This window comes from Pipistrellus hanaki, assembly GCF_964339955.1.
Source record: "Pipistrellus hanaki genome assembly, chromosome: 9".
Taxonomy (NCBI): Eukaryota; Metazoa; Chordata; class Mammalia; order Chiroptera; family Vespertilionidae; genus Pipistrellus; species Pipistrellus hanaki.
Window position 1 is genome coordinate 78,890,393 of NC_140511.1, and position 14,477 is coordinate 78,904,869.

General features: G+C 44.5%; 1 protein-coding gene across 1 annotated transcript; it reads right to left on the bottom strand.

Moving 5' to 3' along the window:
- Positions 1 to 254: 254 nt before the first annotated feature.
- Positions 255 to 13,759, bottom strand: MAJIN (membrane anchored junction protein). Its single transcript, XM_084895950.1, has 10 exons — positions 13,650 to 13,759; positions 11,376 to 11,421; positions 9,550 to 9,625; positions 9,251 to 9,376; positions 8,289 to 8,320; positions 7,642 to 7,733; positions 5,696 to 5,759; positions 1,590 to 1,662; positions 691 to 808; positions 255 to 596 (listed from the first exon to the last, which is right to left on the bottom strand). The coding sequence occupies exons 1-10, from the start codon at positions 13,748 to 13,750 to the stop codon at positions 551 to 553; spliced, it is 774 nt and encodes a 257-aa protein (XP_084752076.1). The 5' UTR covers positions 13,751 to 13,759; the 3' UTR covers positions 255 to 550.
- Between the last annotated feature and the right edge of the window lie 718 nt (positions 13,760 to 14,477).

Here is a 14,477-nt window from a genome sequence, read left to right on the forward strand (position 1 = left end):
TTAAAAAATCAGTCCTCTTCCTCAGCTAAAATGAGTTTCCCTCAATTCCCGACAATTACTTTGATCCTCGCTGGCCACACAACAGGAACCTAATCTGTCTGTCCCCGCAGTGCGTTTGGCAAGACCCTAACTACTGGCAGGCGACTGAAAGGTGGCAGTGAGCTGCAGACCCCACCCACCAAGCATCCTGTCAGCGAGAGCAGGCAGACCCAGGCAGACCCCCGGGTGGTGGCAGGCAGTGCTTCTCTGTATCTTGAGGAAAGAGTTTGCTCTCTCTCACCCTCTACTTCACTGAACTCAGTCAATAACTTTCATAAATAATTAATTGCCATAAGGATCCTAAGTGCTGGAGATGAAAGGTCTAAACTGAACCTCAGAGCAGAACAATTCTCAGAGTAGAGCATTTTAGAAAGTTCTTTTCTTAGTTTTAAATTGGAAAAAAAAAAATTTATTGGAAAGGGGCGAGGGACAGGACAGGCCAATAAGAAGACTCGGAGTGTGGGGCCCTCCTTCCCCAGGACTCGAGTGTCATAAGCAGAGGATGGAAGGCTCACTGGCTGCTCTTCCCGAAGAAATACCGGAACGGGAAGAAAGAACTGCAAGAAAGAAAGCAGAACAGGCTGAGACTCTAGCAGTCCCTTCTCCCCTCCCAGGGTCTCAGTTTGAAGGCAGGAGAGAAGTCTGTATTACCTCAGAAACCCAAAGAAGCCACCGGTCCCCGGGCCTGTGGGGCCCGCAGGTGGAGGTGCGTTGCTTTGCTGCAGCGGTGGGCTAGTCTCCCCTGGTGGGCTCTCCTCCCACCTAGAACCTGCAAGGAAAACGCTCAGGCAGGAAGTGTTGGTGGGGGGGGGGGGCTATTTCACATGCGCAGAAGGCAGGACACTCAGCATGAGCCAACAACAGCGCACACCAGGATTTTTTAAAGCCAGGTGAATTCTTTGTTCTGACTTTCCCAAGTTCATCTCAGCCCAGTAAGATGCTATCTGATCTTGGAGTCATTTCCAAAGCCAGGCCTCTGAGATTTCACACTGTAAGTCCCGGCCCCCCGCCAGGCTGGGGTCTGCATGTGGAGTGAGAACCTGAAGAACTCACTTGCTCACATGCCTGTTTCTGTGACACCTGCAGCCACACTGAGGCCCGATGCTGGGTAAGACCAGCGAGTTAGGAGGGCGACACCGCCACATGCATTCCCAGCCTTGCTGAGCATCTGCTACACCTTCAATATTAACACCACTGCCCCGAAGGGAAAACAAGAGACAGCTGCCCAGAGAGCGTTCTCCAATAAAACAAAAAGTCACACATCCTTTCCAACTTCTCTGTAAAACTCATCACCCATCATGGAGCTGTTGTGAAGCACTGGGAGCCTCAGTTTCACTATCAGAAGCACGGGGAGGCCATGGGAGCTGGGCGAGGCTGGCTCCTGTCACTCCAGGGCAGGCCCCTAGCCTGGAGAGCGGCCAACAGGCACCTCCATGGAAACAAGACACCACCAGCGAGCGCGCCCAGACTCGGAGCTCTGTGCTGCTCTGCTGTCAGAAAACTAAAGGCTCAGGACGTATTAGAGAACAAATGCCCTTCCCGGAACCTACCCTGTGCCTGGCCATCAGCGCCATCAAATGCTGGAGTCTCCTGACATCCCTGCTGGGTGTTTCTTTCCATGTTCTGTAAAAAGAGGACCAAAGAAAAATGTAAACTTGACTCTTAGACACCGTGGGGTCTGAATGCTATTGGTTGGTGAACTGATTTCACATCGGTGCTGGGGCCGGGCTTCTGACTGCTCAGGCAGGTTCTGTGTTTCCTTCGGTATGATGTCCTTTCCCATTTCAGCTTCCTAACTGTCCTCCTAAAATAAGATTTAAGAGCTGAGAATAAACCAAGCTGGGTTTAACTTATTATTCCGTATTACTGAGTGCCCACTCTTACTAATGGCACAATACTGAGGTTCAGCAATCGGGAGGACCTTCCCTTTACTGTGAGAACAGTATAACCTATGGGTAAACTGACACACAGACCGTCTTGCAAGGCGGGTGATAAGACACCCCATGAGTCTACAGGGAGTGCTGTGGTTGATGAGAAGGACGTGAATAGAGCAGGTGGCAGCTAATCAAGGAAGACTTCACTTGGAATGAGTGGGATTTTGTCCTAACGGGGTAAACTGGGGTTAGGAGGCGGTCAGGGAGAGCAGGCCGTTCCAGAACGGATGTGATGCACAAAGGCACAGTGCCACTGAGTGCCAGTAAATAGGATCAGCATGGCTAGAGCTGGGCAGGGGAGACATAACCACAACATAAGCAATCAGCACAATCTCATGATTTCTCCTTGTGCTCTCCCTTCACTAGTACAGTGCTTCCTTTTGACATCCCACAACCTGGTTCCAAACCCACATTTCCCGTAGCCAACCTGAGAGCCAGAAACTTGGGTCCTATTTTCTGTGGGAATCTCTACCACCGATAATTCCCCTCACCAGGGGGAACAAAGGGAACGAATGGGTTTGCCCTCCTTCCCATTTCCCCCCAAATGCCCTGTATGGAACCTGAGGGCCTGAATACCAAGCAGTGCTGGTGAAGAACTCTACAGCAAGGGGCTGCATACTGTCCAGGTAGGTCTGGGAGGCAGAAGCATGGCAAGCCACCAGGGAAGTTAGAATATAGCCCCCAGCCCAAGCAAGCTGGTATTTCTGATATGAGCTTTTCCACAAACCATCAAATTCCAGGCCACATAGACAGCCACTTAAATCATCTATATCTATATCTATCTAAATCTATATCTATATAAAATCCTAAGTGACCATTAGGACCCAATGACCAGAACGACCAGTTGACCAGTCGCTATGAGGTGCACTGACCACAAGGGGGCAGACACTCAACACAGGAGCTGCCCCCTGGTGGTCAGTGCACTCTCACAGGCCTCCCTCCCCGGCCGGCCATAGGCCTTGATCGCCATTCAGGCCAAGGGACCCCATCCATACATGAATTCATGCACTGGGCCTCTACAGTTCCTACAAAAGTGAAAGGAAACTCTGGGAAGGAGGAAGACATCTTTTAACTCTTCTAGATGGGAATTCAGAGGATTCAGCTCTGATTTCCAGCTTGAAGGAATGATTCTTACAAGTTTAATGAAGCTGGTTTGGTGCATTGACCCTAATGAAAGCATCTGGTAAGATGGCAGTGGTGACCAGAAGAGCAAAGGCCCTAAGGCAGAGGTAAAGCCCACTTCTGAACCAGGGAGCTTCCCCTCACAGATAACTGAGCTTTTCTGTTCTTCTGAAATCCTTAGGCAAATGTCAAGAGAGGAAAACACATTACAGCCTGAAATGAGGCTGAGGGTATCATCTGGGACAGCCAATGGGACACAATGCTCTGAAAACCAAACACAAGGTTGCTTCCGCATGTTCAGGCCAGATCTGCTTAGAAGTGCAATTCAAGCAGAGGTGGCAAACACAAAACCACCAACACACATGCAATGTGTTTTACCTCTAGACCATATTTCTGTTCTCCCCCATTTATTTTTTTTTAACTAAAAAAGTATCTTTAGTGACTTGAGAGAAAAAGGGAGAGGGAGAGAGATGGAAACATCAATGATGAGAAACTGATGAGCTGCCTCCTACACACCCCACACTGGGGATGGAGCCCACAACCTGGCATGTGCCTTCACTGGGAATTGAACATGACCTCCTAGTTCATAGGTCGATGCTCAGCCGCTGAGCCACGCCATCTGGGCTCTCTCCCAGTTTTTATCCTTCCACCCTCTGATCTCTAGGTCTTGGAAACGGGGGTAACAAAGGGAACGAATGAGTCTGCCCTTCTCCGCAAACAGAGGCCTTCTTCAGATGCATGGTCTTCCTTTAAGCCTTCCCCACATAGGCTCTCAATGTGTCCAGACGTGTATAATCCACACTGTGATCTCACACCCTACCTTCCCCCCAAGGGGAAGAGAAAATATTAAGCATTGGACCATAGGAGCAAATTCAATTTTTTCCAGCTCAAGTGACTTACACTGAGCGCCACTGTGATCACGTTAATTTAGGAGAAATCCTCTTCCTGGGAGCAGGGTCTACAACTGAGACTGTCTTTGGGCTTTGAGTCAAAATCAATAAACATGTTCCTTTTGGATTTCTTTCTTGCTCAAGAGGTTTTTTTTCTAAATTCAGTATCAGGTTGAAAAGGTAATTATGTTGAATAAGAAACTGTGAGTGCTGTTCCTAAAGGAGATGATTTGTCAAGCTAAGAATAGGACGGTATGAAGGGAGAAAGTGAAGGAAATGTTCCTTAAACAGTAATTATCTTGGTTGTATAAAGCATCTTTGTTCTCCAGAGTTTCATGTCTCCTATTGTACTTTTTTGAGTTCTTTTTCCCTCTCTAAAGGATGAGAGGATAGAAGAGAGCAACCATCTAACCATCTACCTACAATCACTGCAGGACCATTGGCCATGCGTGGCACAGGAGGCCTGTGCCCAGACCTGCCCACAGGTAGACATCTGAGCCTGGAGGGTGCCTGCTTCCTCCCACCACATGGTAAACTCCTACAAGAAACCAAATGTTACATGTTTTGGTGTGCCTCTGCATCTCACACAATGCCTTGCAAACAGAAGACAGAAGAATCATTAGGAAGGAAAATCATTTTACTCTTCTCCTTAAACATGCTTCAGGGAATTCCTGTCACCTGGAAGGCAGCCTTAAGGCCGTTCATGCTCCAGCCAGGGCTGACTCCCCAGTGACCGCTCCCAGCACCACTGCTCCAAGCTCCGGGCACTGGCTCGGAGTCACCAAATGCACTGTCCTCTCTCCTCTTGGCCTTACTTCTTTGAGCTACTCTGAGCTGCTACAGAAACCCTCCCTGACACCCACCTACTCTGAGTGAGGTAATCCTGTGGTCTGCCTTTATTCCTGCTCATAGCCTATCTATCAGCAATGGCCTGCCTAGCTTACACTGCTGGCATTTTAGGTGAGATTGTGATATCCTTAGTACCTGGCACATAGTAGATTACTTAAAAGTTTGCTGAATGGATGCATAAATGTTTGCTCATTAACTGATCATATAATGGAGTCCTGGGAAGGTAAGGGTGATGCGTTAAAAGTGTTTGGATATTTAAGGTCAGAGCTACTTTGGAGAGAGAGAAGAAAAAGGTATTAAATAACAGCTATTTTTAAAATAAAAGGAAAAGAAAAAGGGTACTATTTTAGAGACTATTACAGAAAAGAAGCCCTGAAATGGAGGCATAGCAGAATTATGAATACCTAAGTGGGGAACAGACCTCACAAATGAAATTAAATATATTGGGGCCAACCCATCACTGCTCTAATTAAGTTTTCTCTTACTAGTGTCCTGTGTTTTACATGCCTAGCTTGTCTGTAGACTCAGGCTCTAATGTAGAAGAAAGCAGAACGATTTCTAAAGAGAAAATTCTATATCGGATCCTACCTCAGTTCAACAGATCTCTTTTCTTATTTCAACTACAAGTACAAGAAGCAGCTTTTTAAGCTGAGAAGAGAGGGATTCACCGACGTGTTAGTGTTATGCAGCCACTTTGAGACAAGCTGTGGCAAGTACAGAATGGATGAATGCTGTTCCGCAGATGGTGAAACCTGAGAGTGAGTTCGGTCAATTCTGTCTGTACTAAGGACCGAGATGTGCTGGTAACAGGAATCCGGACTGACTGTAACAGAGCTAGGATGCCTCCACTGGAGTGCTTACCCTGCTGGTGTCCAGGAGGAGCTTCTTTCTGCTGGGACCTTGGCTGGAAGTCCTCATCTTGGCCCTGAGGTGGGAAAAAGCCCAGGAAATGTTGCTGGCAGCAGCAACATCACCACATTCAGGCAAACGTGGCTAAATGAATATTTCAGCAGGTTGGCTATTTTTATACCGCTCTTGGCCTGCAGAATGAATTGTATGGCCAACTTCTCTTTGGGTGCTGCTTTAACTCACAGTAGAATCCCCACTTAGGGATCTCGTGGTTGAGAAAAGGAAAACGGGCTGCCAGCAGGTATCGGACTTTGAAATACCTGATCGTGCATCAAAGCCCAGAGCGAGAGAAGATGTGAAGCTTCAGTTCCACAGAACATCCAGGCAAGTGGAAAGACGTGAAGCTCCACACCTCCAGTACCTCACACCCCAGCGGCTGGAGGAGTGCCTGCTCTCCGCCGTGTGCACCGGGAGGGGGTAAATCACCTCCTGGTGGTCCGCCTTCACTGCTCCTGGACGTCTTGGGGCCCCACATTCCCAGGAAAAGAGAAGCTGCTCACTGTGAACCTGGGAGGGAAGCACCCTGTGCTGGGGAGCAAACCACACCTAGGAGTATCCCAGCAGCTCTCTGGGTGCTAATAACAACAACTGAATTGTTTTACTGACTCATTTTGTCCCTGACAGAGAATTAAAAAAAAGAATTAGCCTCCTCAATAGCAACTTCAACATGTTAGCAATGTGCTCGATATTCCACCTAATATCACATATCGCAGCACATCACCCAACAACTGATACCCTCCTATAGACACTTATATTTTAGATTGGACTATCTTTTTTTAATAGAAACTTTCTGAAAATCTGTGGGGTTTTTAAAAATATATATTTTATTGATTTTTTACAGAAAGGAGAGAGAGCAAGAAATATCGATGAGAGAGAGCCATTGATCAGCTGCCTCTTGCACACCCCCTACTGGGGATGTGTCCTCAACCAAGGTACATGCCCTTGACCGGAATCAAACCCAGGACCTTTCAGTCCGCAGACCGACGCTCTATCCACTGAGCCAAACCGGTTTCAGCAAATCTGTGGGTTTTTTAAATGTATTTTTGTTGATTTCAGAAAGGGAGTAGAAGAGATAAACATCAATGATGAGAATCACTGATCGGTTGCCCCCTGCAAGCTCCTACTGGGGATTGAGCCCACTATCTGAGCATGTACACTGACCAGGAATCAAACTGTGACCTCCTAGCTGACACTCAATCACTGTGCCATGCTGGCCGGGCTAGACTGGACTTTTAAATAAATAAATAAATAAATAAATAAATAAATAAATAAATAAGTAAGTATTTCAGAGAGGGAGGAGATAGAAACATCAATAATGCAATAAATTCACTGATAAGCTGCCTTCTGCATGCCCCAAACTGGGGATTGAGCCTGCAACCCAGATATGTGCCCTTAACTGGAATTGAACCTGGGACCCTTCAGTCCATAGGCCAAAGCTCTATCCATTGAGCCAAACTGGCTAGGGCTGGACTATCTTTTACATTTCTAAAAGCTTACTGCTCACTAGGTAAAACAGTTACATTTTATTTGTTCTTGTATAATATCTTGGGACCTCTTAAATCTTGTGCCTTCTTACTGTTTTCTGGTATTAAGTTCTCATTGTAGGTATTGGACACAACTGTACAGATCTGATTGCTTTTCTTCTCAGCCTTGGTCTTAATGAACAGAAGAATCCTACTTTGCTGAAGAAGGGGTTGTGTTCACATTACATTGCAAATATTAACTTACTTCCTTTCCGGTCCAGCAGGCGCCAACCTTTCAGACCTCACAGACCACTGGTTGGCGACCGCTGCCTCAGTCCACCCACTGGAACAGGCAGATGCCAGTGAAGGCCTGAGAGGAAGTGACTCGCCGAAGGACAAGAACCAGCAGCAGCAGCAGCTGGCCTCACCACTGACCTGTCCGGCCCTGGCCTGCTGGGAGAGATGGACAGTTCCATGCGCTTTCGTTTCTTCTTCATGGCTCTTGCTGCTTTCCTCTCGGCGAGGACCTTCAGAGAGGAACCAGACGCCTGTGATTCCTCCTTTCTCAGAGCTGCTCACGGTTCATGGGGGCACAATGAACTCCCCATCTTTAAGTTGCAAAAGCAACTTCGTCAACTTTGCAAGTAAGGGTAGACATTCTGTTAGGGACAATCTTAGACAGTTAGCCACGGGGGAAAAGATGGCCTCATGCATCCAGTTCTGATTGGACCTGGGCAGCAACAAGGGAAAATAGAAAGGGACCAGAGCAGGATTTATTTTAATTTTTTGTCCCAAGAACCAATTTAAAAAATATTATTTTATTGATTTCAGAGAACAAGTGATAGGGAGGAAGATAGAAACATTAATGATGAGAAAATCACTGATCAGCTGCCTCCTGCATGACCCCATTGGGAACAAAGCCCACTACCCAGGCATGTGACCAGGAATGAAACCATGATCTCTGGTTCATAGGTTGATGCTCAACCATTGAGCCACACCGGCTGGGCTAGAGCAGGATTTTGGGGATTTTCAACATGAACTAATAAAGGCAGTTTTCACTTCCTATACGAAGGCAAACTTACCAATCCAAGGGAACCATCATCGACTGGTCTCCCTATAACAGGAAATTTAAATGTCATAATGGGTTAAGACATCGATTCACCTGGATTTCTGGCTACCATTTGCTTTTGTCTAGAACTGGTCCTAGACAAAACCCCCGTGTATACTCTTTCCCCTTCTGTCTGGTACCACCTATCCTAGAAATACAGTCTTCAAAAATCTCTTCCTCCCCTATTTTAGAATTTTATCATCTACAAGCTGAAAATCCAGAGTTTGATTCACACTGTATTCCAATGATATGCCACTTATAAAGGGGTCCCCCCCCCAAAAAAAGGGGGGGCCATACTATGAAACAAAAGGTGGACCTTCAGACATCAGTGACAAATTAATTGGGGAGATATTTTGAGGTAAGGCCTTTGCTCTCTTTTCCTAATCAAACTTGCAGGTGTCTACTTACCCCGTTATAAGTAAAAATAGCAATGACTCAGATTAAAAATTAGGAGATACTACTTTAAGATACTACTAAGGTGGAAGTTACTGAAACCTCTAAAATGGAAGAAAGTCTTCATAAATAGGCTCTTTCATTGAGTGATTAGACTGTATACTTCCTTTCCAACCTCCAATATTCATATATTGTATGGTTTTAACAACTCAATAAGTACTATTATTATTCACAATTTCACAAAAAAGGCACAAAAAAGGGCACAGAAATATTAAGAAACTTATCTAAAAATTAATTTTAAAAACACATATCCTTGGGTGAGGATTCAAAAAAAAGAAATTTGTTGAAGGTCACTCAGATTAAGTGGCAAGGCCACCAGGATTTGAACTAGGCATTCTGGGTTGGAGCACATGCTCCTGACCTCTCCACTGGGTGGTACTGGAGCCCAGGCTGACTGGCCATTTCCCATTCCAGCTGACACGGTGCAAGTTCAGCCTTCCCCTCTCTCTTCTCCACCACCCACCCTGCCATCACTCTACTTACCAGATGACAGGTTCTCATTAAACCACTTCAGCTCCACATACAGTGTCAAAACAAATGGGTAGGGGATCAACACGATGTCGCCGTTTTTGAATTTCAAGTGGGACACCCTCTCCCATTTGCTTTTATCTGGGACGGTGCTAAGGAGTGAGGAAGGAGTCACTACGGATCCGAGGACTCTTTTAGCGACGACGTTCTCTCCCTTCCCTGACCAGCCTTCTAGACGGTCTATGGGCTCATCGCTTCCATTTGAATCTACAATGTGAACTGTAGCTCCTTCCCATCCAGAAATGAAAGGATACAGGGAAATACAACAAAGTGTTCTGTAGCAAATGGCTGCAGACTGTCCAAATTTCCCAAGACCACACGAATAGAATCCTGGAAAATGACATGCTGTTAATTAATCTAATACTCAAAAACTCTATGAGATAGACATTTCTATCATCCCCATTTTATAGACGAGGAAACAGACAAAAAGAGGTAAAATGACTTATTCAAGGTTACATAGCTAGTAATGGTGAAGCCAAGATATGAATCCAGGCAGTGGGATTCCCAATTGTTACCCTCTTAACAATTAGGCTATACTGCCTATTAATAAATATTTCCTAAATGAATGAAAGAGAATGATAAAATCTGCCTCAAAACAAATGAGAGCAAAAGAGAACATATAAGAAGCACTTTGGAAACTTTAATATGATTATAAATATATATAAATGCTCTCTAGGTGTTATCGAGCACTATGTGGCAGGCACCGCACACACCTATTTCTAATCCTCGCTGACAAGGGAACATTCACAGAAGGTAGGTCACTTGCCCACAATCAGGCTGTGAGGCAGAACTGGAATCAAATCCAGTTTGAATGGCTCTAAAATCTATGCTCTCCCCACTTTACTGTGCTCCCATGAGCTCTTCTCTGCCCCGCTAACTGAAGCAAAGTGAAATAAATCCTGCTCTACTCACTATTAAAATAAGCAAAAAACTGTCATTGTCCTATATTGCTATTTATAACAATCTCTCTAAGGTCCTGCAAGATCCTAATGTATCTTCCAACACTTAGCTCAAGAGCCACAAGTATCTTTAAGGCTATGACTCAAATTTTTTGTTCCATCGATTGTCATGTTTATGTATTTAATTCTATTTGAATTCTTTGAAATGTGACAGCACATGTCTTCATAAACCACAATAGTCATAAATCACTGAGTTGGGAAGTTAGAAGAGAATAAACTACTTTAAAACTCTTAGTTTGCTGAAACTGGTTTGGCTCCGCGGACTGAAAGGTCCCAGGTTCTATTCCGGTCAAGGGCATGTACATTGGTTGCAGACACATCCCCAGTAGGGGGTGTGCAAGAGGCAGCTGATCAATGTTTCTCTCTCATCGACGTTTCTAGCTCTCTATCCCTCTCCCTTCCTCTCTGTAAGAAAAATCCATAAAATATATATTTTAAAACTCTTAGTTTATCAATGAGGCAATCAAGACCCAGAGAGAGAAATGATTTGCTGAGGGTCACACCGCTAATTAGTGGCTCAGCCAGGACTGGAATCCAGAACCAGTTCCCAGAACTCTAACCCCTTGCCCAGTGCTTTTACCAATTTACAAAAATGTCCACCTGCTCAGTCTCTTTCCTGTGGGAAAACCTAAATGTAGAGGAGCTGAGTAGAAAAGGAATGAAAATGAGATGGGAATAAAGCAATGGAAAATGTTTCCAATTAAAATGAAGACAGCAGCCTGCCTCTGTATTTACAGTGGAACTTCCTGGACGTCAAGCACCAGGCGGTGGTTGGATGTGCGGTTTCCCAGAGCCCTGGGAGGCGGCGGCCCCTCACTTCTCTGGAAGCTTCCTCTGTGCCAGCTGCCACAGAGGAAAGCTGCCCGTGGCCGGGAACTCTGGTAGAAACAAAACTCCCAGCCTCAAAGGTGCTGACACTTCAGCCAGGAAAGCTGGGAGAGTACGGGCTTTCCTGCCCCTGGAAAACAGTACGTCTGTTTGCAGAGGAAATGGAGCCGGAGAAGCCAAGTAATGGAGCGGAGGCTGTGACTCAGTTGGTGGGAAATAACTAGAATTTGGACATGGACACATTCTCGGCTTAGAGAACAACTTCCCCAGAAGGTGTCAGCTTCTTTCCCTACCTCCAGCTCCTGGATGATGACTTCCTTATTTTCTACATCTTCCCCTCTAGAAAGTAAGCAAACAGAAGATCAGCCAGGGAAAGCTCTGGAGACAGTAGACAGTAGAGCAGAAATGACACTGCCACTGAGCTAAAGAAACAGCTATAACAATAAAATCATAATATGCTAATTAGACCAGAAAGGATGGCCTTCCAGATGAAGCTGGGCTTTGAAGGAAGCTGGGGTCCTGGGTGCTGGCTGGGGGGGTGGGGGGGCTCCTGTGGCATGAATTTTATGCATCGGGCCTCTAGTGACTAAATCACAATTGCACGGGCTAACCCGGAGCTCATGGGAGGAAGTGATCCCCTAGGAGGTGTGGTCTGAGAATCAGAACAAGGCTATATACCAAATATCTTCTCCACTAACTGCAAAGACCTGAAATTCTCATATGAAAGTTACTAATCTGTTAGGCCATTTGTACTCATGTATGGGCAGATGACACCTAGGGGTTCTTAAGACCCTTCCTTTCAAGGGGTCTCAAAAGGCAAACATTTTCATAATAATATTACAATTTACTTGCCTTTGTCACTGTGCTAACATTTGATTTGTAATCTTTAGTGCAAAAACAATGGTGAGCAAAATTGCTGGTGTCTTAGCTTAAATCAAGCCAATTACACTTACCGTATTTTCCGGCGTATAAGACGACTTTTGAAACGAAAAAAAGTCAACCGAAAATCGGGGGCAAAGACCAAAATTGCACAAAAATTACCTGCAGATCTTGACGGCAAAGTAAGTCTTTTCTTTGTAGTGGGGGGGTAGTCTTATACAGTAAATATAGGCCTAAAACTGTAAAATTAGGGGGTCGTCTAACCATACTAGCAGTTGTAGTCATCATTACTGCCACACAGAAAGAAAAAAAAAATCTAGTTTCATTTAATATTCTTGAGGAGCAATAAAATCTCTCTCCCTTCCTCTCTGTAAAAAATCAATAAAATATATTAAAAAAATAAAATAAAAATAAATCAAGGGATTAGCCCTTGATGAGCTGCCATTGCCCATTGCTTCCCCAGTTGCAAGACTGTGGGGACTCTCAGAGTTTGGAAAATGCACGCCTGAGAGAGAAGACAGACATGGCATGCCCTGGGAGAGCAGCTGACTGTGGTGTGTTACAGTGATGGGTTTTGTATGTTGTACCATCCTTGTATTCTGGAGCAAATCCCGGGAATATTAACAATGCCAGCCTTCTCACAATTTTTAAAAATATTTTTATTGATTTCAGAGAGGAAAGGAGAGGGATATAGAAATATAGAAACATCAGTGATGAGAGGGAATCATTGATTGGCTACCTCCTGCATGTTGAACTGAGCTCACAAACCAGGCATGAGCCTTTGACCAACCTAGGACCCTTTAGTTTGCAGGCTGACGCTCTATCTACTGAGCCAAACCAGCTAGGGCTCTCATTAATTTTTTTAAAGATACAGTTATTTTAGCCTGGCTGGTATGGCTCAGTGGTTGAGCATCACTGTTAGATTCCTGATCTGGACACTTGCCCAGGATTTAGGACTCAATCTCCAGTAGGGGGCATGCAGGAGGCAGCAGACCAATGATTCCCCTCTCATCAATGATGTTTCTATCTGTCCCTCTCACTTCCTCTCTGAAATCAATAAAAAATATATATATTTTAAAATAAGATAGGTATTTTAAATAAAATGTTATTTGTCAACATTTAAGGACATAAGGCCAAGGCCAGGTAGCTCAGTTGATTAGAGCATTGTCTCCATATGCCAAGGTTGCGGGTTCAATCCCCAGTCAGGGCACACAGAAAAAGCAACCAATGAATACATAAATATGTAGAACAATAAATCAACGTCCCTCTTTCTCTCTCTCTCTCCCCTTCCATTCATCTCTAAGTCAATTAAAACATTTTTAAAATTTTTTTTCAATTAAAACATTTTAAAGATATATATTTTAAAATTAGTATGTTAATTTTGTTTTAATTTTCATATGATAAGTTTTGACAGTTATAATTCACATAATCAAAAACTTTGAGATACTCAATAATTTTAAGAGTGCAAAGGGGTCCTGAGAAAAATTTGAGAACCACTGCCCCAAAGGTATGCCATTACCAATTTAGGAAATTATATGAGTAATGACATATGGAACATAAAACACCTGGGAAAGACCCACAATGTGCTTCTCCAGCCAGTCTCCCGGACTGGGTGAAGGCAAAGGGATCACCTATGAGAAAATGCATTACCCGGCTTACAAAGGCTCCCCTCCCAGCTTTAAATTTACCTGATGCTGTCACCATATCTGATTTTGAATTTATACACACTTGTTCCTGAATGAAGAAATCTTGTCTCTGGAAACGGGTAGGTGAAGGGTTTTAAACTCATTGCTTCCACACAATAGCCTAAATAAAGTAGAAATGTTAAGAGAATTATTAAAAACTAAAGATAGGAAAGACTCTCTTGCCCAATCTGTAGCATTCTTTATAAGTAAAATGTTCACTACTCAGCACCACTGCCCATGTCCCAGGCTCAGTTCTGATATTCATCACCTAGACCACTATCCTAGCTGCATGGGGAGGGTACATGGTGTTTTGGGATGATCTCTATACTTAAAGTCAAAAGTCCTGAACAAGTTTTCACGTTTACCTTATAACTTTGTGCACTCTTCCTTGAGACTAATTCTAACATCTGATGACTCAGAGGGTTTTTGTTAGGATTAAGTATCTATCTCCAAATATTTTTTGAATCTATTCTCTGCCTTTGTCCTCACTTTCTCTAGGCCAGTGGTCGGCAAACTCATTAGTCAACAGAGCCAAATATCAACAGTACAACTATTGAAATTTCTTTTGAGAGCCGCATTTTAATTTTTTTAATTTATTTTTTAAAGTGTTTTTTTGTTTGTTTTAAAATATATTTTATTGATATTTTACAGAGAGGAAGGGAGAGAGATAGAGAGCTAGAAACATCGACCAGCTGCCTCTTGCACACCCCCTACCGGGGATGTGCCCGCAACCAAGGTACATGCCCTTGACCGGAATCGAACCTGGGACCTTTCAATCCGTAGACTGACGCTCTACCGCTGAGCCAAACCGGCTTTGGCGAGAGCCACGTT